Source organism: Python bivittatus, unplaced genomic scaffold, assembly GCF_059951505.1.
Source record: "Python bivittatus isolate LINGU-HERP-01145 unplaced genomic scaffold, Pbiv_v1 ctg000850_np1212, whole genome shotgun sequence".
Classification (NCBI taxonomy): Eukaryota; Metazoa; Chordata; class Lepidosauria; order Squamata; family Pythonidae; genus Python; species Python bivittatus.
The window spans coordinates 8888014-8912970 of record NW_028277112.1 but is presented as its reverse complement, the minus strand read 5'-3'; the positions used below and the strand labels follow the sequence as shown (position 1 = coordinate 8912970).

General features: G+C 35.9%; 1 protein-coding gene across 1 annotated transcript in view; it reads left to right on the top strand.

Annotated features, from left to right (window-relative positions):
* Positions 1-24957, top strand: part of EDIL3 (EGF like and discoidin domains 3) — a 191010-nt gene that overhangs the window by 16810 nt on the left and 149243 nt on the right. The window contains exon 2 of the mRNA XM_025167536.2: positions 305-430. Coding sequence (XP_025023304.1) covers positions 305-430 — 126 coding nt within the window. The remainder of the gene's footprint in view (positions 1-304; positions 431-24957) is intronic.

Below are 24957 nucleotides of genomic sequence, written 5' to 3'. Positions count from 1 at the left end.
ATTCTAGGTTGGCAGTGTTTTATATTTCATCCCTAGTATTCAACAGATACTACTTGCTTAATGGCACATAACAAAAAATAATCATAATACCATTTTTAACATATAGCATTGAATGCATGGCTTTCAATAGGAGATGATTCCTATTAAACCCTTAACAAAAAAAGTATTGGAAGAGCCCTGTAGAACAGTTTTCTTGTCAAGAGATATTAAAATAGAAAAATAATAAACTTTTCCTGAAGCTTAGTGAACATATATTTACAGTATTGTTCACCATACAATTGACACCTCTTTCTTTAATTTACAGGGGATGCATGTGACTCTAATCCTTGTGAAAATGGAGGCATCTGTGTGTCTGGCTTGGATGATTTCTATTCTTGCGAATGTCCTGATGGCATCACAGATTCCAATTGTTCTAGTGTTATGGAGGTTGGTAAGTGAAAATAAAACAAAAAAGCAAAAATGTTGATATGCATTATTAGTTTATAAAATATAAAAGTTTCCTAATCCATCTTGCAATAACCAAGCCATGATCTTCATTCCAAATGGTTTAATTTTAGCCATTGTTTACTGACTGCATATTTTCCTACACTGGATGTCTTACTGGTTTGGTAGCAGTGTACTTCTATCATTTTAACAAACCTGATAGCAGATTTGAAATAATCTGTATGTGGCTCTTATTAATATGACTTTAATAGGTAGCAAAGGAGACATACATGGTGTGTGGTGAATCAACATGCCACTACCACATGACTACAGAGAAGATCCATTGATACATGCAGATTTTCAAAGAAGCCTAAAATATTCTCTTATGTAACCATAGATCTGTATCTACTAGGTGGAAATTATTTTGATTGGCTTCACATGGATGGCATAAAGTGCAGCGGGGCCTTTAGTGTATTATCATTTCAAAGACCTCAGATGTTATACAGACTAAACATACCAGTTATCTGGAGCCTGCAGGCAGTATCACATTTTAAAAATTATTTTAAAGTTATTTCCTATCTATGTCCAGTGGGTGGAAATAAGCTTTTATGGGCCAACAAAATGAATACTGTATGGTTGGGAGGCAAATGAAGCATTGCAAGTAGCCACAGTCTACGAGAGAAATACAGCCCAAAAGAAATGAATGCTTCAAAGTTCAATTATACTTGGCCAAAGAACTTCCCAGATGCTCGCTTTATTTCAGTGATTTCTTGATCCATTTTTCCAGTTAATAGGGGGGAAAAATGAGAAAGCCTTGCTATCTGCCAGCTGTATAAAATCAGCCTGGGATTCCTGAGTCAACCCATTTCCCTTCCATCTCATGGATCATTTTCGGTAAATAAGAGTTCAGCAGTCTAAAAGAAACTCACAGTGACAACCTTTCCATTATAGTCTCTCTCCACAGTTGCAAGATCTACACATTGTGAATATAGTTAATTAAGTCATGTCTTTATAAATTTTTTTGCATATGATTATCTTAGTTCATATGGATGGTCCAACATCCTTGCATTAATCAGACTTGTGCCTATGATATGGAATGTAATCTTAGATCAATGTAGTTTACACTCACGGTTTTTTGTCAGCACCATTCATTTCTACCAAGGCTCATGTTCTCTATCTCTGGAAGTTTGTCAGAAGAGGCTCAACAGTGAGCTCTCAAGGTTTTGACATAATTGGTTTTTAATTAAAATTTCTCTGAGTTAAATTACTGTTTTAGACTTACCCTCTACCACTCATTTTAATCCTATTAATTTCATATTTAGGCAAATTGTTATGTTTATTGTCATTAACCAGCATAAAATAAAGATTTACTTGATTTTGATTTGGTGTTTCTACATATTGCAGAAGGTTGAACCAGTTGATCTGTGTTTTTTTCCTATTCCACAGTTCTCCGATTCTCTGATTCTACTTCTTTAATTTGTAAATCTCATTCTCTCTAAAAACATAACAGAACAAAATCATACCTTTTTTCATGCTACACTATTGGAGTTGTGGTTTTTCTCTTATTTTACACTATTGGAGAAAGAAGCTATATGAAGCTCTGATGTCCAAATCTTAGTCCAGCAACTGTGGGCCCAAATCTGGAACATCTTTCGACTAACCAAACTAATCTGTTTCTAGACTATGGACCCCCCTAATTTGTGGTCATTTGATACTATTTTTGTAGGCACATTTTTTAGCATAAATACTTTGAAAGGAAGTTTCAAATACATTTCATTTCAGGGCTTCTCCCTCAAATGCAGTTGGGGTTTGAACATTACCTTACATTTTGAATCACAAATTCCACCACAAAATTCTTAAGAGTTTAGAATTTGCTGCCTTCTGGCATAGATTTGAAGAAAAGTGCAATTTGGTTATATTTCTCCAAAGATTCAGGTCAAAGGAATTTCTTCTCCATGACCATACTACCCTCTCTCATATATGGGAAAAGGGAGCAGTTCATGTGTTCTCTTTGCTGGATCAGACTAATTTCAATATAAGCACAAGACCACTAAAGTCAATGTTAATCAGGGCTCACTATCTCAGTAAGCAGGCATGCAAAAACAAATATAAAGTATTCTTCATACAATTCTATACCTGAGAGTCAGATATGATCAAGATTTGTTAAAACAGAATTCTGATAGCAAAGCTAACAAGAGTTAGCAAAACCAGTGCAGATGTGCTTTTCTGGAAAATTTTGAATAGGCATTGCTCATGTTTCTATTTATTTTGGAGTTTTTGATTTTTTTTTTTAATCATCTACTTAACATAGGCACTCTAACTAGAGAAACATTTGGCTGAACAAGACTGGGTTTGCAGATAAAGAAACTGCACCATCAGGCCCATTTGATTCATTCAAAAATGGCTAAATAGATTGTAATTTAACATGAGAGCCCTAATGCTTTCAAAATAAGGCATTTAATTTTAGCTCCTATTTTTGCTGGCACAAAAAAAAAGCAAAAAGCATCAGCAGCTGCCGTGACTCATTGACACACTGGTTAGATCAGTAGCAACTGAAAAGTAAGGGATCTGTCTTTTTTTTAACCAGTGGCATCTTTTAGGCTAATATAAATGGTATGAGTACTGGAAAATGATTGTGGATATTTTCCAGTTTAGTTTGTACCCAGAACTCTCCCAGTGTTCAGATCTGAGCAAGCACACACACGTAGTTCAGTCAGCAAAAATATTCAGTTGATATTAAACATCACAAACATTAAAAAAAGTTAACTGGCAAACTAGCACAAGAGACAGATAAAAGCAGAGAAAGAGAAGAAATATATGAACAACAGGCAAAAATGTAGAGTAACTAAATATCAAAAGTCCCAGAACTTTCCAGAACCACTGGAACAAATGCTGTTGGGTAATTAGCATGGTCAGACCCAAAGAGACCGGCAGCAAACAGACCGTTTTTATCTTCCCTGTGTTTCTAGGGAGGCTTTTATTACATAAAGTTTAACAAATTTACTTCTTGTCATAACTTCTACCTTACCACTTATTACTAAGCCTATACTATACCATCCAATACATATACTAACATCCATATCCATGCCTGTATATATATCTTATTCCAAAACAGTCTATAACAATTCCGTTCTCCTTTGTTGCCTGAGTTTACATCAAAGTCTTTAGACACTCTTTAGCCACCTTCAAGTTGGCTTCTGTTGTTGTCAGCTCTTCTTGAAACATTGGCTTGCAAGTTTCTAAGTCTGGGTGACAAAAGGAAGGTGCTCCATCAGATGCTGGCTGGCTGTAGCCTCTCTGCATTTCTGCTGGAGTGGTGAAGCTGCTGGGCTCTCCTTCTTCTTTCAGCTTGTCTGCTGCTGGGTCGCTGAAGTCCAAGCCTGGTCCTCCTTTGCCATTAGTTGCCTGTTTTGCTGACAGCTGCAAATTCCTCCCTTTGCTCTCCCCCATGATACAAATCTTCCTCCAGAACATACCCACACTCTGGTGCTCTCAGTGCTTTCCTTTTATAATTGGGAATCAGGTCTGGTGCAGTGCTCTTCAGGCTGTCTTAAAGTCCTTCTCCAGGGGAGAAAGCAAAGAGAAAGAAGAGTACATACTGGCCACTGCAAGGCTTTTGTTCCACAAGGTAATTTGAAATTGACCTGAAAGGTCCTGACTTTTAGAGACATTTTCCTCCAGAAAACTTCACTGGCTGGCTTCTCTGATATTTATTTTAAAAGATTTGGTTGAAGCTGTAAGAATAAAAGACTTTTATAAACCAGGATGCTTTCCCACACAGAGTGTCTGGCTGTGCCTGACTGATCTCTTCTTTCCTTTCCTTCTCGCATACATAGACATACACTCTACTTTGCAGACTGAAGTCTATTACAGATCTGCAGGAATTAACATGGCGTGAAAAGACTAGAGATTATTACACAGTACTAGGATGCTTGTAAAGTAGGTTAGAGTTTCATTAAGCCTCTTGGAGCATACGGTCTCCAGTTGTCAGGCCTAAATGTTAATACAATTTATATGATTGTTTAATGCTGAGAAGCTTTTGACCCATTAATACAGGAGTGAAACATCCAGATTCCAGCATAGTAAAAGTAGTTTCAGTTTCCTATTGTTCATTTTAATGTGCTGTGACCGCACCAGCCCTTTGACCTCTCTGGACATTTTTTTCCCCACTGACCAGGCAAAAACCTGTCACTGAGATTTAATGTATTAACAGAAAGCTTATTAGGACTAAGCAGTCTAGAAGAATGCCTTACTGATATATTGCAGATCATGATGCAATGTTTCCAGGGTTACAGGCAGTGATCAGGGAAAAAAAAGAGTTTGATGAATGAATTAAAAACAAAATCAATCAAACCGAAACATGATATATATTTCCTTACTCTCTAAAACACACTATTTTGTCAGCTGGAGATCACAGTTCACTTTTTTAGGGAGTAAAAGCTGCAGTGGGTGTGATGGTGATTCAGACTGGCCAAAGCTATTTCACACACAAAGGTAGGCCAGGGTGTTCCATTTGTTCCCCTCATTTTGGACAGAAATGCTGAAGGTCCTTTGTTTGTTAATTTTTAAATTTTGAGTAGCATTTGGGGTGGGGGGTTGCTCTTCTTTACAATGTCTGGTCTCCTGTACAAAAACAGTATTGGCAATTGCACTGTCAGTCCAGGGGATAAAAGAAGCAACTGGGTGGGCCAACAATTTAATCTCAAGAAATGTGAATGAATATCCACAGTTTTCAACACTAAAATGGACAAGAATTTTAGGACAAAGGGCAAATATAATCTCTGCAGTCTAACCCCAAATATTCAGTCCCAAGGATATTTTGCCAAAGGCTAGTACAGAATGTGGAGAAGAGGATTCATGTGTCAATCTTGATTTTCAGTGCCTCCTGATTAACTATCTCTTGGAGTCTAACAGATATTCTTGTAATCCATTTTTCCTCTTCTTCAGACATCAGTTATGATCCCAGGACTGTATCCAATAACTAGTAGAAAGTTATTTCACTCACATCAGGCAAAACACCATTTTTTTCCTTTTATTTTTATGGCATATTTTATCCTCTTCCAAAGCATTCTCTTAACTCACAAGATTGCATTTGGATGTAGCTGCAATGGATGTGTTTGGCTGGGAAGATCTGAATATCTTGTTGAAATAGAAGTTTTTTCAGCTACAGCAAACTGCTGTTGGATACGTTGTCATTTTCTATTTCTGCATTCTGTGGTTAAGCACGGAGCCATCTATTATTAAGATATAGGGATCCATAAATTAATTCATAAATAAATATTCTTACACAGCACAATATATTATACCATTTTTAGATTTGTTCTCCTCCATCCCCTATTGGTGTACAAAATATAATCACCACTCCTTACCAACTCATAGTACTACTACTTTCACCAACTACAAAGAACAGCAAAATGTTTATGGGATGTGGTGATACATCAGTTTTTTTTAAATCTATTTATTTAATGTTAGTTCTGAAGAAATACTATATATTTACAGATTCTAATGATGTGATGATGTAAGAAAGATGCATCCATCGTAGATATGTGTACACTGTACATACAAGTCTTATTTTACTAAAAAGATGCATAAACCTATTAGTTTTAAAATAGAGTATCTATAAAATGAAATAATTCATTTACCTGATGAAAATGTCATAATCTCACCATTTTATTTTAGCATTTTGAATATATTTCATATTTAGTTATCAAAGTATTTTGATATATTATTATTTGAGAATACAAAGTAATTAACAGACTCCTGAAATGCAGGGGCTATATTAACATTTAATATTTAACAAAATCTCTTAACAAGAAATTTTCATAGACATGGGTATATGCAGATGCTTGAACAAGTATTCTTGGAATTTACATTATTACAGGTAGTCCCTGGGTTAAGAATGCCTGGGTTATGGATGACCCATAGTTAAGAATGGAGCCCATAGTACAAAAATTCAAGTTAAATGCACAATGATTTGAATTAAATCCACAATGGTTTGAGTTAATTACACAATACTACTTATACAGTATTATACAATAATACTGTTCTGGCTTACGTACAAATTCAATTTAAGGACAGACCTTAGGAACAGAACTCGTTCTTAAACTGGGGACTACCTGTATTGTAAAGCATTTTTAGGGAAAGGCACTTATCATTATTAATTGGGTTCTAGTGCAGCAGTTTTAACTTTACATGCTGCTTTTTCTGTCCAAAATCTCCTGTGATTGAAATAAACTGTTTTAAAAAAAATCAATTTGCCTTATTTGGCACACCATGGCATAGGAACACATAATACTAACCTTTTGAAGTTGTATTCTGGAAGTAACTGGGATCTGGGAGTGGTCTTCCTTGGGTGGTAAAGAATATTCTGCTAGTGCAGGGAACGGCCTTCAGGCTATGGCCACCATTAACAGCAGAAGGTATACAAGTAGGTTTTCCATGGGTTGGGGATGGATGGGGAGTAAGATCCAGAGTGCTATAGGCAGGACCATCTACATGGGAGGGGGGGATCAAGATGAAGGCCACAACTGCTCATAGTCCTGGCCTTCAGTGCCCATGGTTATAGGTCAGGTTTATTGAAATCATGGGAACTCTTACCTCAGGAATCCATGGAATTTGGTTGCTGTATTATTTTCACATTGTTATCAATAAGAGGGTAATTTAGGAAAAGTCCACAGCATAGGGTGGAGAAGGAGACACTGTTTCTTACTTAGCTCTAGTGAACAAGGCTTAAAATGGGGTGGTACATCCATTACACTGTGCATATGCATACCAACCATACTTGGGGATACACCTGTAGTGAATGGCAATCCTAATTAATGAATAAGCAAAGGAATAAGCAAGTATCTATATAAAATGGAAGAAGTCAAGAAGAGCTGAAGCAGGATTTGACTGAGAAATGAGATTTCTATTAGGAAAGCTGATTAACAGTTACAAGTAGTTTATATAGTAAGCTACTGTCAATTAACTATTTTTATTAACTGGAAGTCAGACCATGTTGTAAAAAATAATGGTGACATTGGAATTGAACAACATAATTTTTGGTAGTAAATCACACCACAAACATTTGGGGAGCAAACTGTTTGGAAAGAATCTCTAGTTAGGAGAAAGGATGATAGTTAGGAAAAGAAAAACCCAGGTTGATAAATATCTGGGATAATATTATGGATTTATAGATGAATGTTATAGATAATTCAGCTTCAGAAACATTAGGAAATTGAGCTGCTTATCTGAAAAATTGCAACTATTTCTTTTCAGATATCCCATTTGATAACAACATAATTGTTGTAGCTGTTTTAAAAAACTTAGCAAAAGAATCAAATATACCTCAGTGTCAGTGAAGTTTCCCCAGTCTGAAATGCAAGTAGTACAAAATAGTTACTCAGAGTAAGATGTTCTCTCGAGTGCTGAAAACACTGCCTTAACAGATGCTGAAAGCTATATAGGCATATCACAGCCAGAGGTGTCTCCAGGAAGGGGATCAAAAATGTCAAGATGATGGCTGTGACTATGTGATCAAAGCCCTCTTTATTACACATGTTAAAAAGGGGCAAGTTGTCTACTGCCCAGCTGCAACTGCCATCTTGACTTTTTTGATCCCCATGCAGATTCCCCTGATCTGGACTTACAAGCTTGACCGAGCTGGATTTCCTGACACTTAAGAGAAAAGGAGAGTTCGGTGCAGCTTAGAGCTTCCACGTCCATGATTTGAAATGGTCAAAGTCTTAGCTTTCTTCCCTCCAGGTTTTCATGGGGAAGATTAAATTCTTGAACTGAAGACCAGTCTCAAGAGGGGAAGCTGTTTAGTAGTTGGGTTAAAGCCAGAGTGGGCAACTTCTGTTTCTTGATCTTTTTGCACGCCTTTGCCAAACTCATAATCTTTCCACATTCACATACAGTAAACATCTGCAAGATGGGAAAAGGAAGGGCCAGTTGCCTCTTTCAGATAAGACATAATCCTTCTAGAAGCCAAGAGGAAACAAAATGTACAATCTTATTTCTACCCCTCTGATTTAGTAAAAGAGGTCTGTTCTTGCTTGTCTGTCTGTTCAGACAGTGAATAAACAGTCCTACAATGATAGGCGTAAAGTTGTCTACAGAAGGAAGTCCTTTTTTATTTCCTTTCTTTGGCGGGAAATAACTGCAGCTTGTGCTATGTGACTGGGAAAATGTAAGAGTTTATAACATTCCTCACTACAATCTTACCATTATTTTTTTTTTCTGAATTTCTAAGCATTTTAAAAAGTTATTGTGCCCTTGCATGCAGATAAAGTCTATCATTCCTCTACATATGGGAGGACACCACAATGCAGAACACATGGCTGAAAGACTGTAAGTTATGCCAGTTCTGCAAAATAACTTTTATACCCATGAGTGGCAAGAACAGAGATGCATGACGATCCTACAGAATAGACGAGTGTTATTATCTAGCTTCCAGTGTGCTGGATATTTCTAAGGGATTATCACGAGGAAAGTCAGTTGTAAAGCCAATGCAATTTATTAAATTCTGGAAGGTTTGTGATCTATACTGTGAACAGGATGAAGCCAAACTGCACGTTTTCCTTTCTCTTACCTCAGGCCGTGGTGCTGAGCCAATCTGCCAAATGGCTGCTTGGAAATTAATTTTTTTCTCATACACTGTAGTAATAAACATAACGTCTTCTGTGAATTAAGCTTGGCTTTGTGGACATGCTTGTAAGGTTTGGCCAGGAAAGTTTATTGGGTTGCCACTGCCAACTTTTTGTTTTTGGTTTGGTTTGGTTTGGATTTTTGGCTCCCCAGTCGAAGCCACAATCCTGAATGGTTTTCCATTCAAGTGCTAACCAGGTGCAATCCTGGTTAGCTTCTCATGATCAACCAAGGATTAAACCTAGCTGGGTTTTACTACCACAAGTATTCTATTGAGAAGGTATCTCAGTCTTCTTGGGTGCTTTTAGAGAACCTAGAGTGATTGCCCCTTAAACAAAGTGGTATATAGTTAAAGGAAGCCAAAGGAAGTGTTTATTTATTCAGTGATACCCTGCTTTTCCCTATAGACTGATGCTCAGAATAGCTAGCAATTCCTTGTTGCTTTTTGATTGATGAGGCGCACTTCTTAGTTTAATGTGGGTGAAGGATCAATTTGTTTCTCTTTATGCATGGTTGACAGTGAATGCTGTTTTAGAATGGAACAGCTTTCTTAGATTTCAAGTCTTGAGGATTTTAGCCATGGGTGGAAACATGTTGTCTCAAACCCCAAGTTCAACCACTGAAAAAGATTGTACCACTTTTTCAAAGTCTGAGGCCAGACTGCTCAGTCATCAGAATTACCAGAAATGGTAGACCTGTTCTATGACACTTTCAACCCTTTTTAAAAGTAAATGTGCAACCAGACATAAAATCTGCAGTTCGGGTTTTTTTTTTTAACTATACAAAATTGAAAATAAAGCAAATTCCAAGCCCTGACCACATACATCCATATTTTCCCATCTCCTCTGCCAAGACACACTCCACAGAACATATGGCCATTCTCTGTAGAATGTTCACCAGTGTTTTGAAGTCAAGTTGAGGGTCTGTAGTTCAGTATATAGCCTCTGATTTGCATGCACTAGATTCCATATTTAATTCATGGCTTGCCATACTTGGCTTGGTGTATCCACCCTTGTCACCCATCTCTACCGGAGTCATTAGGTATTGTGAGGTACTGCTCTTATTCCGTACAAGTTGAAATGGAACAGAGGGAACTATGAATATTTTTTTCAATCATAAGTTTATAAAATTCAGTGAAAAGTTTTACTACTTCGTTCCAACGCTGCATTTTATGTTCTTTTGAGAAATTTTGCGCAAGATTTATATATTTTAAAATATATTGAATTTGTTGTACACAAGATTATGATGTTTTCTATTATGTTCTATTCTGCTATGGGTAAAGAAGCAGCTGGATGACTAGTATTAGGTACTGTATTAGGTATTGTCATTACGCCATTGATCAGTTTCAGGAAAAATCTCTAAGCAGATTCTTCATTTTACAAACTAACTTGTATTCAGTCTTCTGCTTTTATTATTCTTATGTTATTGTTACGTATTTAAAATATTGTTTAAATTGTTTGAGAATTTTATTATTTTAAACTGTTGTAGACTAGCCTGATTTTGAAGGGTGGTGTCTGTGTGTGGGGGTGTGTGTGTAGGTGTAGCTTTAACACACAATAAAAAAGATGCAGGCCAAAGGACATGGTTGGTTTTTGTTTTGTTTTGTTTTGCTCTTTCCTTGTTACATCACAGAGGAATCTTCTGATGGACTGTGTCTATTCACCCATTTCCAGTCAATATAGATGTATTCAGATTGAAACAAAAAAAGACAAGTTGCCAGACCCTACAAAAGCTATCACAGATGTGTATTTCTGATACTACTCTTCACTGTGACCTATTTAACTCAGCCACTACTTTAAAAGGAAATGATTGTATGTAAATAGGAGATGCATTATGATGTATTTAGGGAGAGATTTCTGGTAAAGAACCTGAGACTCTAAAATGCTGTTGTTCTAAAATATGTCTCTCTCTGTCTTTCACACAAACACATATACATGGAGAAAGATTTTTATGCACATGTACATGCAGAAAGTTAGACAGTTTGCTTATAGGTCAGTCTGCTCCTGCAGAGTTTGGTCTCCCTTCTTAGCTCTCATCAAACACTCTGACCACCATGGTGGCCAGTGAACTGAGGCACCTTTGTGTTTCTTTGGTGGTTCAACATGGCATGGAACCATACATGTGTAGACATGCCCACAGCACACAACATATAAATGTGTGTATGTAGATGTATACACATACGTACATACACATACACATACACACACGTGTGAATGTATGAGTGTGTGTGCATATTTATAGGAGAGATATAGTTTGGTATAGTGGTTTAAGGCACCAGGTGGAAAACCAGGAGACTATGAGCTCTAGTCCTGCTTTAGGCACAGAGTCAGCTGAATGACCTTGGGTCAATCACTGTCTCTCAGCTCTAGGAAGAAGGCAATGGCAAACCACTTCCAAAAAATATTGCCAACAAAATTACAGTTAAGAATGACTTGAAGGCAACACACACACACACATACACACACACACACACACACACACAATTATAAATAAATAGTAATACTGCTAATGTGCTAATGAAAACAATGATATTCAATATGAATTCATTTAATTTAATGAAGTAAACACCTGCAGCCATTCAAAATATTCCTAGTAAAAAGTGATTTTATTCCTAATAAAAACTGAACTTGGTACTTTCACTCAAGCAGTCACTAAAAATGTGTAATATATACAACTATTGTTTCTTTCTCCCTCTTTCTAATTTTTATCTATTTTTTTCATACTTGTAATTTTGATCATATTTGTATGTTTCGATCATAGAAGGTGATTGCAATACGATTTTATGCATTTAAGAGAAGTTTGGAGCTGACTTCTGGTGAGGACATGGTGAACTAGATGTCCCTGAAGGAGCAGGGACAACATTATGGCGGAGATTGGCGGCTGGATGGTGGATCCTGGCCAGTGAAATCTCTCTAGAGAAAGGAGAGTTCATGAGATTGCCCACATGTACTCCAGACAGCTGCTCCTCATGAGTAAACTGCAGGAACCAAGGTTTTTGCGGTTGGTTTATGAGTCAAGCAGCTGGGAATTGACAGATTTCAACTAAGTTCACAGTCATATTGTAGCCTATAGGGACATAAACTTTGCCCAAGCCTCATTTCTTAATCACATTTGGAATTACTTTTTTACTACTTTTTAAATATTAAGAACCTTTAGAACAACAAGCTTTATGGCACTCACTAGGTGTGTTTCTTTCAATCCTTAGTGAAAGGAGTTTTAAGTACAAGCTTAGGAACTTAGAAATAAAATATTTTTTTGGAATAAACAACAAAAGGGTGATTAGAGTGTTGATTTTAGAAAGTTATAAATAGATTAAGGGTCCAGGTGGATTTGAAAGAAGACTTTGAAATTAAATATAAGAATCCTTCCTGTGGTTCTGTTGTTCTGATTTCTAAAAAAAAAAAAAAATGTTAAGATGGGACTTTGAAGGTTGGACACTAGAGGGAACCAGAAGGAACTAAATATTATAATTAAAGGAATTTATATTCTGAGTGGAATTCCACTTCATACATCTGGAAAATATTTTCAGAAAATAAATTCTTTGTTTAGAAAATTTCTGTGGGGTTCTTTGATTCTGAGAATATATTTACAGAAAATTCAATTACCAATTAATGAGGAAGGATTTGGTTTTCAGAATCTGGAGCTATATCTTCATGCTTACCTATTGTCAAGTATTAAATACTGGAAGCCAACAATTGGTGATAATTTTCCAATTTGGGCAACTTTGGAATATACATATATACCACCTTTGGTTGGATGGACAGCATTAGGATCTAAATACACTAAAACTCTGGTGTCCCTGGAATCAATTAAATCAGTTAGAAAGTTATGGAATAACTGTAACTAATAAAAAAAGGTTCAAACCTTTTTCCCATGCTAAATTTACTTTATGGGGAAACCCAACTTTAAGAATTGGGGAAAAGATGGTAATATGGAAAAATCAGATGGAAGTGGGGATATTGACTTTGGACCAACTGATAGATGATTGAGATGAATTTTTAACATGCACTGGGTGAAGAGATAAATATCATCTATCAGATGAAACCCAATGGCAATATTTACAGCTACAACATTTGTTAACAACATTGTTTGGACCGGCAGCATTTTCATCTTCTGAGACATGTGAGATATTAGAACAACTTGTTAAATCCTTTAAAATGAAAACACCTACTATTAGTTTTTATAGATATTTGTTATCAATAAATCAATTTGATATGCAGATGCTAAGAAATTAGTGGAGTAAAGAATTAGTGGTTCCTATATAGACAATGGGAGAGTATCTTAACTTCTATAGCAAGAGTGTCAATGGACCTCAAATTACAGTATGCCTTATACAATAAAAAATAATATTTAGAATTTATTGGACTCCATTACATTTGTATAGAAAGAACTTTTCAAAGACAGCATTTTGTTGGAGATGTAATAAGGATAATGCTTCTTTAAAACACATGTTTTTACAATGTCCTATACTTATTAAGTTTTGGGAGAAAGTAGTGGACTATATAAATATGACTGTGTGACAAAAGCTAAAATTTTCAGAGGGTAATATTCTCTTGAACTACATACCTAGTACATGGAATTTGACAACTGGACAACATATATGGCCTGTGCCCATACTATGGCTAAAACACTGATATTGCAACATTGGAAGGATAAATGTATGGCCCCATTCACTCAGTGGATTGAAGACCTGATTACACTTGCCACCTATGAGTGGATTGCCTATAGACATAGACTTTGTATGGACAAGTATAATGAAATATGGGCCTCATTTATATAAAATACAGTAGGTTAAAAATGAAGAATGATAGGGTTATATATTAAATAAGTAATAAATAATAATATTCATTATTTATATTAGATAAGTATATATAGAACTGTTAATTATTATAACAATATATTGTACTTTGGAGGGGGGGTGTCTTTTTTCTGTTGTATTTTTTTAAAGCAATTTTTATGCGTAGTTTTTTTTGTGTCTGAAAATATATGTACAGTATTTGCATTGTAGTTATCTTTGTGTTTTGTTTATTTTATTTTCTGTTATTTTAAAAGCAATAAAAATAAATAAATAGGATTGCAATTAAAAGAGAAGAACACTTAAATTTGACTTTCTAACACACAATGGAGCAAATTACTTCAACATGGGACTTATTGAAGAATATTTGTGAACAATGGACTCAGAACTTAATTTTAAGAATGTCTGCCATTATAGACTGTGTCTAAATGATGTTATAGAAAAGGAACAAGTTCTACTGGACAAGACTGAAATTGATTTGAACTTGGATTTAAAAATGACATGCCAGAAGAATGATATGAAAAAGATGATATACTGGATATAATATTTTATGCATTTAAAACTAATAACCAAATGTGAACAACAGACAGACAGAAACTTTATTTCAGTCACTTACTGATAAAAATATATTCAGTAAAACAAACAAAGAAAAATTAACCCCTAACATCAATAATTCTTGGCAACCATTTGTGGGAGAAGCTTGCACATAATGTAGCAGAATTGTGCTGGTTTTGGAGAGAGAGGTTTATCCTGGTTGTCTAAGAATTAATGCAAATAAAAATTATTGGAGTGCCCCAGAAATTTAAATAAAAAAGTGATAATCAACTGATGGCGAATGTCCCTGTAGAACTGGCAGTACCAAAGCACATGGGCTGTGGTTTCTATAGCACCCATGTCACAGGGGCAGTGTCGAGTTTCATAAGGGGTTTTCCTATATTTCCCTTTCAAAACAGTTGTGGAGAAAGCATTAAATCAAGATAAAGATAAAGGTCTCCTGAATTTGGGAACTCTGATGTGATATAAATATGAAGCTGATATAGGAGTATAACCAATAACATTTGGTTATTTACAAATACATTGTGAGAGAAAGCAGCAATTTCTGTTTGGCCTGCTATATCTAAGATCCTTTGCCTTAATATTGATCTAGTTTGATCTAGCCCTAAAGTTAAGATGGCATCACTGGAAAAGCCATAGTGGCTCAGTTTCCTTTGGATAGCTGTTTCCAAGAAGATCTGAAGTTGTCTGCTGATCTTAGATGGGTCAGTCCACTAGGACTGTGGTGTAGTTTTAGCTAGTAGGTAAAGATATTTATCCAGAGATTGGATTCAAGTTTACTGACTCCTGTTTCCCATCAAAGTACTGCATTTGGAACACAGTGGGTAACCTGGAAGATGCTTCTCAAAAATTTTGTTTGAATTCTTTCTAAGGTAATTATACTGTTATATGGTTCTAATTGACCCCTGTATAGCAGTTGTGCTCAGGCTTTAGCAGCAAACAACTTAATTGCAGCAAGGATAAACTGCTCCTCTGGAAAAATAATAAGTTTGAATAGCTGATGCAGATCTCTGTGCATTACAAGATACATAATCCAGGTGAGCATTTCTACTTCCTGAAGCTTGAAAAACTATCCCTAAATATCTAAAGATCTTAACCTCCTCTATGGACTGGCTACCTAAGTTCCAGCTTCTCTGTTTTGGGCATTTGGAGAAAGTGAGACTTGGAGTAATTTATTATTAGTTCCGCCTCAGTACAATAATGCATAAGTGATCTCAAGGCTCTTTTAAGGCCAATGGAAGTCAATGACAGACTTATTGCATCATTGGCATACAGTAATAAATTGATATGTCTATGGGCTAATTTAGGAGGATGAAAAGTAGAGTTACTTAAGTGAAGAACTAATTAATTTATATAGTAATTGAATAAAACTGGAGCCAATACATATCCCTGTCTAATTCCTGTCCTTACGGGTATTTTCTTTGTGATGTGTCCTTGATTACTGCACCTGACCTTCAATCTCGTATTCTCATGTATTTTAATGAGCAGCAAGAGTAGACGTTTGTCTGTTGTGATATTTTTTAATTTATTCCACAGTTTAGTTCTAGATACTGTGAGAAAAGCTAACCTAAAGTCAATAAACACTGCATAAAGAGATTGTCCAGAGTTGTGAATATACTTTTCTACCAAGTACTGCAGCACCATAGCATGATCTAATGTTGATTGACCTGCTCCAAACCCAGCCTGTTTATGTACTGAATGTGTTACTATTAATAAATACATCACAATGTTTATATAATTGGATGCCTTTTAAATGTTTTAGTAGACTAGATTAATTTAGAATTTTAATCTGCAATTACTTGATTTTTAGTCATATTATGGATGCAATAGTATGAAGTATGGAAATACCACCAAAAAATATGGGGAAAATACTGTTTTTGAATACCAGTTTCAGGAATAAACTTTTATCTTTAAAAAAAAAAAAAAAACCTGCTAGCTCCTATCTGTTCAGCTGGCACATTCCCATGACTGGCATACTTGCTTAGGGATGTCCATGACAGGATGACTCTCAGGAAATGCAGAAAATACATTTTCCTTCTGGGAAAATGAACTTGACTTGTCCTTTTTGTCCACGACCACGTCCATCATCATCATCATCATCATCATCATCATCATCATCATCATCTCCTCCACCACCACCACCATCACCATCACCTCCTTTGCTTTTCCATTGAATCCTATCTAAGTACTAACCAGATATTTCCTTGTTTAGCTTTTCTGAGCCAAGGTCAGTTAGATGCTTCCAACTGTTCTTTGCCACATTTTGTGTAAATGCAATTTTAAAAAAAAAACTTACAGAAACTTATCTTAGAAAAGCTGTACTGAGATATAGTCAAAAGTTACCAAAGGTGTTTCCTAAAGTTAACCAAGCAATTTTAGCATGTGCTAAAATAAAATCAAAACCAGAAACGATCCTTGGCACCCTTGTAATTCTATTAGGATGTGTCAATATCCCACATTTACAGAATCTCCCTCTCTTCAATTGTCCTCACTTCACTTCTTTATGATGATCTCTAGTTTCTTCTTTTCTTCCATTGTTTATATATCCTTATATATTGTATGTATCATTATATATCTTAATGCACAAAATAAACAAAATGAAGTACAAATATCTGCATGCACATACAGTATTTTCTATATATTTGGAAATGGGCTAATTTTGGGGAGATATGTTATCAAATGGTATAAGAAGAAATACATCTAATATTACATGTGGTGCTCTTCATACTTCAGGGTCTTCCAAATGAACTTTGTGAATAGATCAACTGTTGTGTTGCTGGACTTCTATTAACACAACAGCACTTTCTACTATTTCCTGAAACTGTCTGTCCCCACATCTCCAACAGAGGACCTCTGGCTCTCTGAAGGAGATTTTCTGGGGTGGCTGCAGGGTATGGAGGAATTGACAATTCTGCTTACTAAAGTGTGGATCTGTGTAGGGAAGGGGAGGGAAGTACAACTGAATACAACATTTAAATTAGTTGTTACTGCATTTGGTGAGAATATGCATGAATTATACAATTATAAATTGTCAAGTCATATTATTTTATTCAGTTCTGGGAAGTGTAAGTGTAGAATGTTGACTCTGAATTTTCCTATATCTCTGAATATAGTGTCCAGTACTCTGTCATCTCATTCCCACCCATCCATTAATGCCACCTAAAAGAATATATTTTCCTCTGCATGGCATTCAACCAGAAGACTGCAGAGTTTTCCCCAAGCCTCATCCTTGGTTCTTCCACTATTGCCATTCAGTGGAGCATAACATTCACCAATGCCAGTCTACTTTCATATGTATCTACCACAATCCAGAAGACACAAATTCTTACTTTAATAATTATACATGTACAAACATACAATATATATTTATATGTTTTAATCCTTTCATTCCTAATTAAATGTACACTTTCACATTCCTGCATGTAGTCATTAACTCCAGATGATCATACTTTCATTTAGATCTATTACATCTTTCTTCTTTCTCTTAGTTTCACAGACACACAACTAATCTATTTTTCCACCTTTCATTCCATCTATTAATTCATGCTTACTATTTATTCATTTTATATTCCAGTTTGCAATCTTCCATATGCCACAGTTATCATTGTATGGGCCCGTAGATATTCAATTATATCACTCATGATTTTTGGTCAGTTGAGGTTTTCACATAAAGCTTTTTAGTAATGTAACAAAAGAGTGCACTAGGTTACCAACCTTAGTTGTACCCATGCCTTTTGCAGCATTCCCTGCTAACATTATGGTCATTACTGGTCAGCTTGGCCACATTTTGGCCAATAAACCATAAAGTCCAGGTGTGTCCACAGGGTAAGTCAAAAGTCAAGATGACTACATTGTTGAAACTGTCTCCCCCCTTTTACATTACATTTTAAAAGTTATATATATTTGATAATATAGTTGCAACCACCATTTTGGCAACCACCATTTTTGATTTTTTGACATCCTTCATGGTATACCTGCAAGTATGGTTGCATTATTCTATGCAAGTTGGATCTCTAACTTAGGAACTATCTTGCAAAACAGAATAATGTTGCCTGTATCCTACCATATTGAATAAACTAATACATACCCAGGATCCAACTTATTTTTTCTTATTAAGGTTTATGCTCAATGTAGAAATAATAAAACAACAGCCCTAGAAATGTTTGACATGTCTGCAGCAATTATAACTAATTTGATAAAATCTGGTGGGGATAAGATTAGACTCATCAATCTGATAGAAGAACCAGAAATAATAAGGGATAGATAAATTCCCCATGGAGTTTGTTTAGAACATTGGTTCTCAACGGGGGTGGTACCGCCCCCCAGGGGGCGGTGGGAGAATGCTGAGGGGCGGTGAACTTGTTTTGGGTGCTAGAGGGGCGATGAGCATGTTTTGGCATTCGAACTTAATTTTAAAACTCCCCCAAAATTTATTAAATCGATTATCTGGTTTACACCATTTGTACAGCAATAAAACGAACTTACGCAATGGCTGCCCTCATGCACTTCTAAGTATGGTGAGACGAATTTGTATTCTAGGTAGGATGACCTTGAAGAACTCGACACTACGATTCTTCTCTGATCCCAACCAGCACAGCGCATGCGTCAGCTGTTTTCCCGCGTGATTAATCGCAGCACGTGCGTCAGCTGTCTTCCCGTGCGATTAATCACAGTGCGTGCGTTGAGCATCCTTTCAATATGAATGTTTGATTTGACCCGTGTTTCTTGAGTTGCTTTTCATTCGCTTCATTTTTTTTGCATTAGTCATTTTAATTTTAATAAAAGGAATACAATTACCTTCCAGGGCAAAAGTATCGTGTTAAATCGAACAAATTTGGTGTGTAAGTCTACTGAAAAAAATTACTTAAAATTTTTGCCTTTTATAATTCAGTAACCCCCCCCCCCCCATACCCTAAATTACAGGATTTTCACAAAGGGTGGCGCTGAAAAATTTTCCGCTCCTTAGGGGGGCGGCAGCTTCAAAAAGGTTGAGAATCACTGGTTTAGAACTTAATAATTGTAGTTATTCTCACTATGAGCTGACATATGCCTTAGGCATTTATATAAAAAAGTGGTTTAAGCACTTAAAATCCTAAGAAGGGAACAGTAGATTTGAATTTTAAATAGTCTTTAATTCTAAAAGGAAGTCTAATAAAATACCTTATAAAATCAATAGGTCTGACTCCTACACTAATGCAGATTGGAAGTTGGATAGAAGTTAAGGTATGCTATTTTGTCCCAAGTGTTTCTGAACAAAAGTTGAGTCACAGGAGGCTGATAAACTTTTGATTCCTAGACATTTTTCATTAAAATAAAAAAGGATCAATGAAAATTATTTTTACTCAGCCTACTCATGAGCAATATGCCAAGTAATTTACAAAGCTCCATTTAAGGGCCATACAAAAGTTAATAATTTGATTCTAATTCCTAAACATATTTTAGGAACCAATTTCTATTTAATAGTATTACCAAGTGAATGTCAATTACTGCTTGGAATTTACTCAACACATTTCAGGGTCAGACATTCATTCATGTATGTATGTATGTATGTATGTATGTATGTATTTAAATTTATATGCCACCCATCTCCCCCAGAGGGTGACATCATTTTCCTTTGTATATCTAAATTTATTAGATTTATGTAACCACCCATCTAAAATACATGACTCTGAGTGGCTTACAATATTAAAAAAACAATTTTAAAATATATACAAGAAACATAAATAGCAGTTCTTCATAATATATGCATTTGTGCCTGCAAATAAAATTTTCTTTATAATACACATTATATTTACACATTTTAAGCAAAGAGCTGAATTACAAAATCCAGAGACATTCAAATCAAAGAGATGAGGAATCTGAGAAGTGTGAACTAGTACAGGTCAGTTCACTTAATAAGGAACAATCTAAGTTCTCTAACACCTCTGTTTTTTAGTAGATATGTGTAGGATAATGACCTATATCGTTAGAAGCTTGAGCAAGCACTGTTGGGTTACCTCTAACCAAAGTGCAGTGGAACTGAGATCTAGTGGAAACATTGAGATCTACTGCCCTGCTGTCTTGAATCAGGCCCCAGTTTTTGCCTTTAGCAGCAATTCTTTGTGGGACACCATGTGCTTTCCCTGACATGGGACAATATCGGAGGGCCAAGCTTGCGTAAAGCCACTCTTACATGTATTTGAGCTTGTACTCTGTTTCATCCTGCATGGATGCTTTTCTTCTTGTAGAAGAAGATAACATTCATGTCTCTTCACAAAAATAAATAATAACCCTATCAGGAGGAAGGACACTGAGGTTTGGGGAAATGCCACTGTCCACATAACATCTAGTGCTTCCTGGCAAATGGAGGTCTAGATCCAATTCCTCAGAGCTATTTTAGAGAAAGAGTCCCATAAATTAACAACAGCAGAGAAAAAGCCTCCTTTCCAGTAGCTACTTTCCTCTTCTTAAAAAACAAAAACATGCAGTGAAAAGTCATGAAGCTATGAAAATTCTTGATTGATAAATAATTTCTTGTGGGAGAAAGTTATGCCACCAAGTTATCAGAGAACATATTCCACTGATCTCAGTGGGAATTTTTGTTCCTGTATGTTAGGGTGTGTATTATAATAGACATTTTTCCTATACTATTTACTAGAAGGTGATATAAAAATATCTGCAATAAATGACGATCAGAATAATCATAGAGATTTTTCCTACATTATATTTAGTCTTGTTCGCTGAAAAGAGGATTTCACTTGCTCTTAGAGCTGTGATGATCTGAATATGCAATATATTCTTGTAACATAACTGTTCATCACTGGATTTACAATACCTCTCTGGATATTGTAGAGCACAGGCATATTAGATATGAGAGCAAAAAAAATCAGAAGGAATCTGGTTGTACCTTTTTTGACTAATACTTTTTATTAAAAATTGTAAGTGTTGAAAGTCAAGGAAACCACAATCCATGGAAGAAATGAATGACATATATCCTAGGCCCCCTTGAAATGAAATCAGTGCAAGAATACGAGAGTCTATCCATTAAAAAATCCTCTGCAACAAAATTTAAAAGCATTTTTTTTTCATCAGGTTGAATGAGAAAAGTCATAAAAATATAAAATGTTATTGCATGGCATTAGTAAAATATACTATTATGCAGCATATCGGGCTGGACAGTTTAGGACAGTGTTGTCCAAACTTGGCCACTTTAAGATGAGTGGACTTCAACTCCCAGAATTCCCCAGCCAGCATGGCTGGCTGGGGAATTCTGGAAGTTGAAGTCCACTCATCTTAAAGTGGCCAAGTTTGGACAACACTGGTTTAGGAACTAGCCATGCTACTGGTACTGTGAATCCAATCGTCCTGGTAGTTCTCTTCTTGTGATAGCAACCTACGAATGCTGAGGTCATGTAATATCATCTGTTCAAGACCAGAGAGAACTGCCAAAATAATTTGTGATATGGCTTCATGAAATAGAAGGCAAACATTTCATTTAAAATAGCTTTTTGCATCCTGATGTATATCGCTGATGAACACTGAAACTGGACTTGAAATATATGCCAGGTTTCTACAGTAAGGTTTTAGATTACATTTAATAAATTCACCCATCCACCTACCCAACCATACCCATACACACACGATCAAACTAGCTATAATAATATAAGCCTGTTGTGTGTGGTAGGCAGATTGCTAGTGTTGATTTCCTCTGATAAAAAAATAAAGCAAAACTGTTTGTGTGCCAAGTCTGTGGGATTTGTATATTGTTTTTATTTATACTTAATTTTAACAATATTTTGCCTTTTGCTTATGTCAGTAACTTAGAAATGCAATGTAGCAACTTAAATTGCTTTTACCTCTTTATAATAGCAATTCTGCGTGGGCTATTTTTTCCTGTCCTTTCCACAACTGCTGTATAGATTGCAAATGAAAGTGGTGACATCTATATATCAATAACATAAGGCAAAAGCCATCAAGAGGTTTTTCTGCTTATCCATTATTGAATGGGAAAATACTATGAAGCATAATGAGGACTCTTGCACTATCCCTGTTTAATGTCAATGGATTTTGCATCAGAGAGCTTCCTGACACGTTGTGTCAATTACCAGTTATCTTTGCCAGATCAGCAGGGGTTCATTTTACACCTATTTCCCTTGCCTACTTACTGAACATTTTAACTGTATTGAAGATTCAGAATAGAAGTGCTTAGTAATTTATTTTTTAAAAAATCCTTCTGAAATTTGATTTGATCTACCTCTCAGAATTTAACCATTGAACCATGATCCTCTGAATGTCGCAAGCCACTTCATTGCACTTAGTGTGCAATATGCACACTAAGCACACTAGTTTACATGTGCTTAGAGTGCATATTGAAATGTTTCCATATGCAATTTAAAAATCTTTATACATCCTAAACTAGCCCATTCCCATCAGTACATACAATCATCTAGAAGAAATGAGAGGAACCCCTTTTACATCTGCTTCTCAAGCAGCAAAATATTTGAAGCCAATCCATAGACCAGACACAGACTGATGAACAGGGCTGTGCTTCCCAGTGTGCACTGGCGCAAGAGAAGCACACTTCCTCTAAGCGTTAAAGACTAAGTGTGACTATTTCCAAAGCTTTCCTGGGCATAATGTGTGTACATGTGTACATATGCACCATTATTCTGCTGAGACTGCCAGCAGAGGAAAACAGTTGTCTGTCCATGCAGGCCCAAATAGCTATCAAAGTAGCACCTCCTAATTACATTACTAATTTCACAGTTAATTTCACCTGAACCTCAGAATGGCCAATAGTGCCGGTCACCTGGATTAACCACATAATGCAGTCATGCAATGATGGATTACATATTTGCAGACATTTCTCTTGATGTCTTCTTGATTGTCTGGCCTGCCTGGCTTTATTTTAAGACCCAAAGCCAGGTGAGGCAGGAGGCAAACAAGGGAAGGGGCTTTTCAATGAACAATGTGATGTTACATGCCCAGAAAGGACAGGAGTTTCTGGAATTTGCAGCATGACAACATGAGGCAGCTTTCATCCTTTGGCAAAGGCAGCAAGATCCTGAGGACACTGATGCACAAAGTCTCAGTTCTAGGTATTTCTCAGATTACCTGGGGCAAACCTCCCCCCTCCCAGAAGAGGAAGAGGAAGAAGATGATGATATAGGAGGGATATACTGTAGAAATTTAAAAATAGGTTTTACACACCTATTTTACAGCTTTTTTTTTTTTTTAAGCATTAAACTACACTCCATACAGTAATTGGGCAAGCAGATGTGAAATTTTGGCAGTCTGATCTTGGGAAGTTCTGCAGATCATCTAAAAGGAAGTGAACCATATGCACTTTTCCTGGCTGGTTCCTATTGTTAATGCTGTCCTGGCTTCTTCTATGCATGGGCTTTGTGTCCTGAATCAAAATGAATAGTGTAATATAAAAATGTTCAATTTCTAACTTAGGGAGGACTGCAAATATACATCAAAGCTTTTCTTTCTTTCTCTCTTTCTCTCTTTCTCTCTTTCTCTCTTTCTCTCTTTCTTTCTCTTTCTTTCTTTCTTTCTTTCCCTTTTCTCTTGTGCAACTTCTTTGATTTACCCTCTTCTATGCTGTTCTATGCTTCACTAACTTAAAGCTCTGCATTATATACTGAATATTAGTTGTCCTTCCATTGTTGATCACCTTTCTGATATCTCAATGCTGAAATCACAGATTTCAAATGAAGTCAGATGGAGTCAATTGACATACAGTGTTAAACTCTCTGAGTAACAAATTCATTTCCTTGTACTTGTTCTTCCTAAAATCTCTTATATGAGTTTAGTCAAAAGAGAAGGGAATCCTGGTAGCAATCAAAACCATATTCATCACCTTTTGTGATTTGTTTCTGACATCTCCAGGAAAGAATGTATTCCAGACATGTAATTGGAAGTAACCACAGTGACCAATATAATTGTCATATGCAACAATATATAACATCCTCACATGAGCTGCCAAGAATTATATATAGGCAGCTAATAGTATTCATATGTCATGGTTTTGTTTTTGTTTTTTTAATATTAGCAGTGTTATTTTTCAAAACCAGTACAGTAAAATCTGGCATACAATAGAGCATGGGTCTTCAAAGAAACTCTGTCTAGGTTTTAACTAATGCAATCCAATTCTGTATTAATTAAAATCTAATTTTTCTGTCATTCTCATGCAGTTTAATGAACAATAATTGGCTTTCTTTTCTTTCTTTTCCAAAAGAGAATAAAGTCTCATGAGAGAGGTGCAGGTTTCTTACACTTAGCTTAATTAGCTTAATTATTTCACCCTGACCAGAAGTCTGCAGCTTCCTGCTTTTTCACATTTCAGTTAAATCCCATGAGAAAACATCAGGAGAGGACTCACCCCATGGGCCTTGTTCAATTTGGGAAGTAGGAGCTATAGAGTAATGGAGAATTAAGGCAACAGAAACAACAGAGCACAAGTAAGAGTTGCAGCATTTTCTATCACCTTAGAGTTTTAAATTGAGCCCTAAAACATCACCAATGGAATTACATATATGTTTGTTTATTTGTAATTTGCTTACTTACAATAT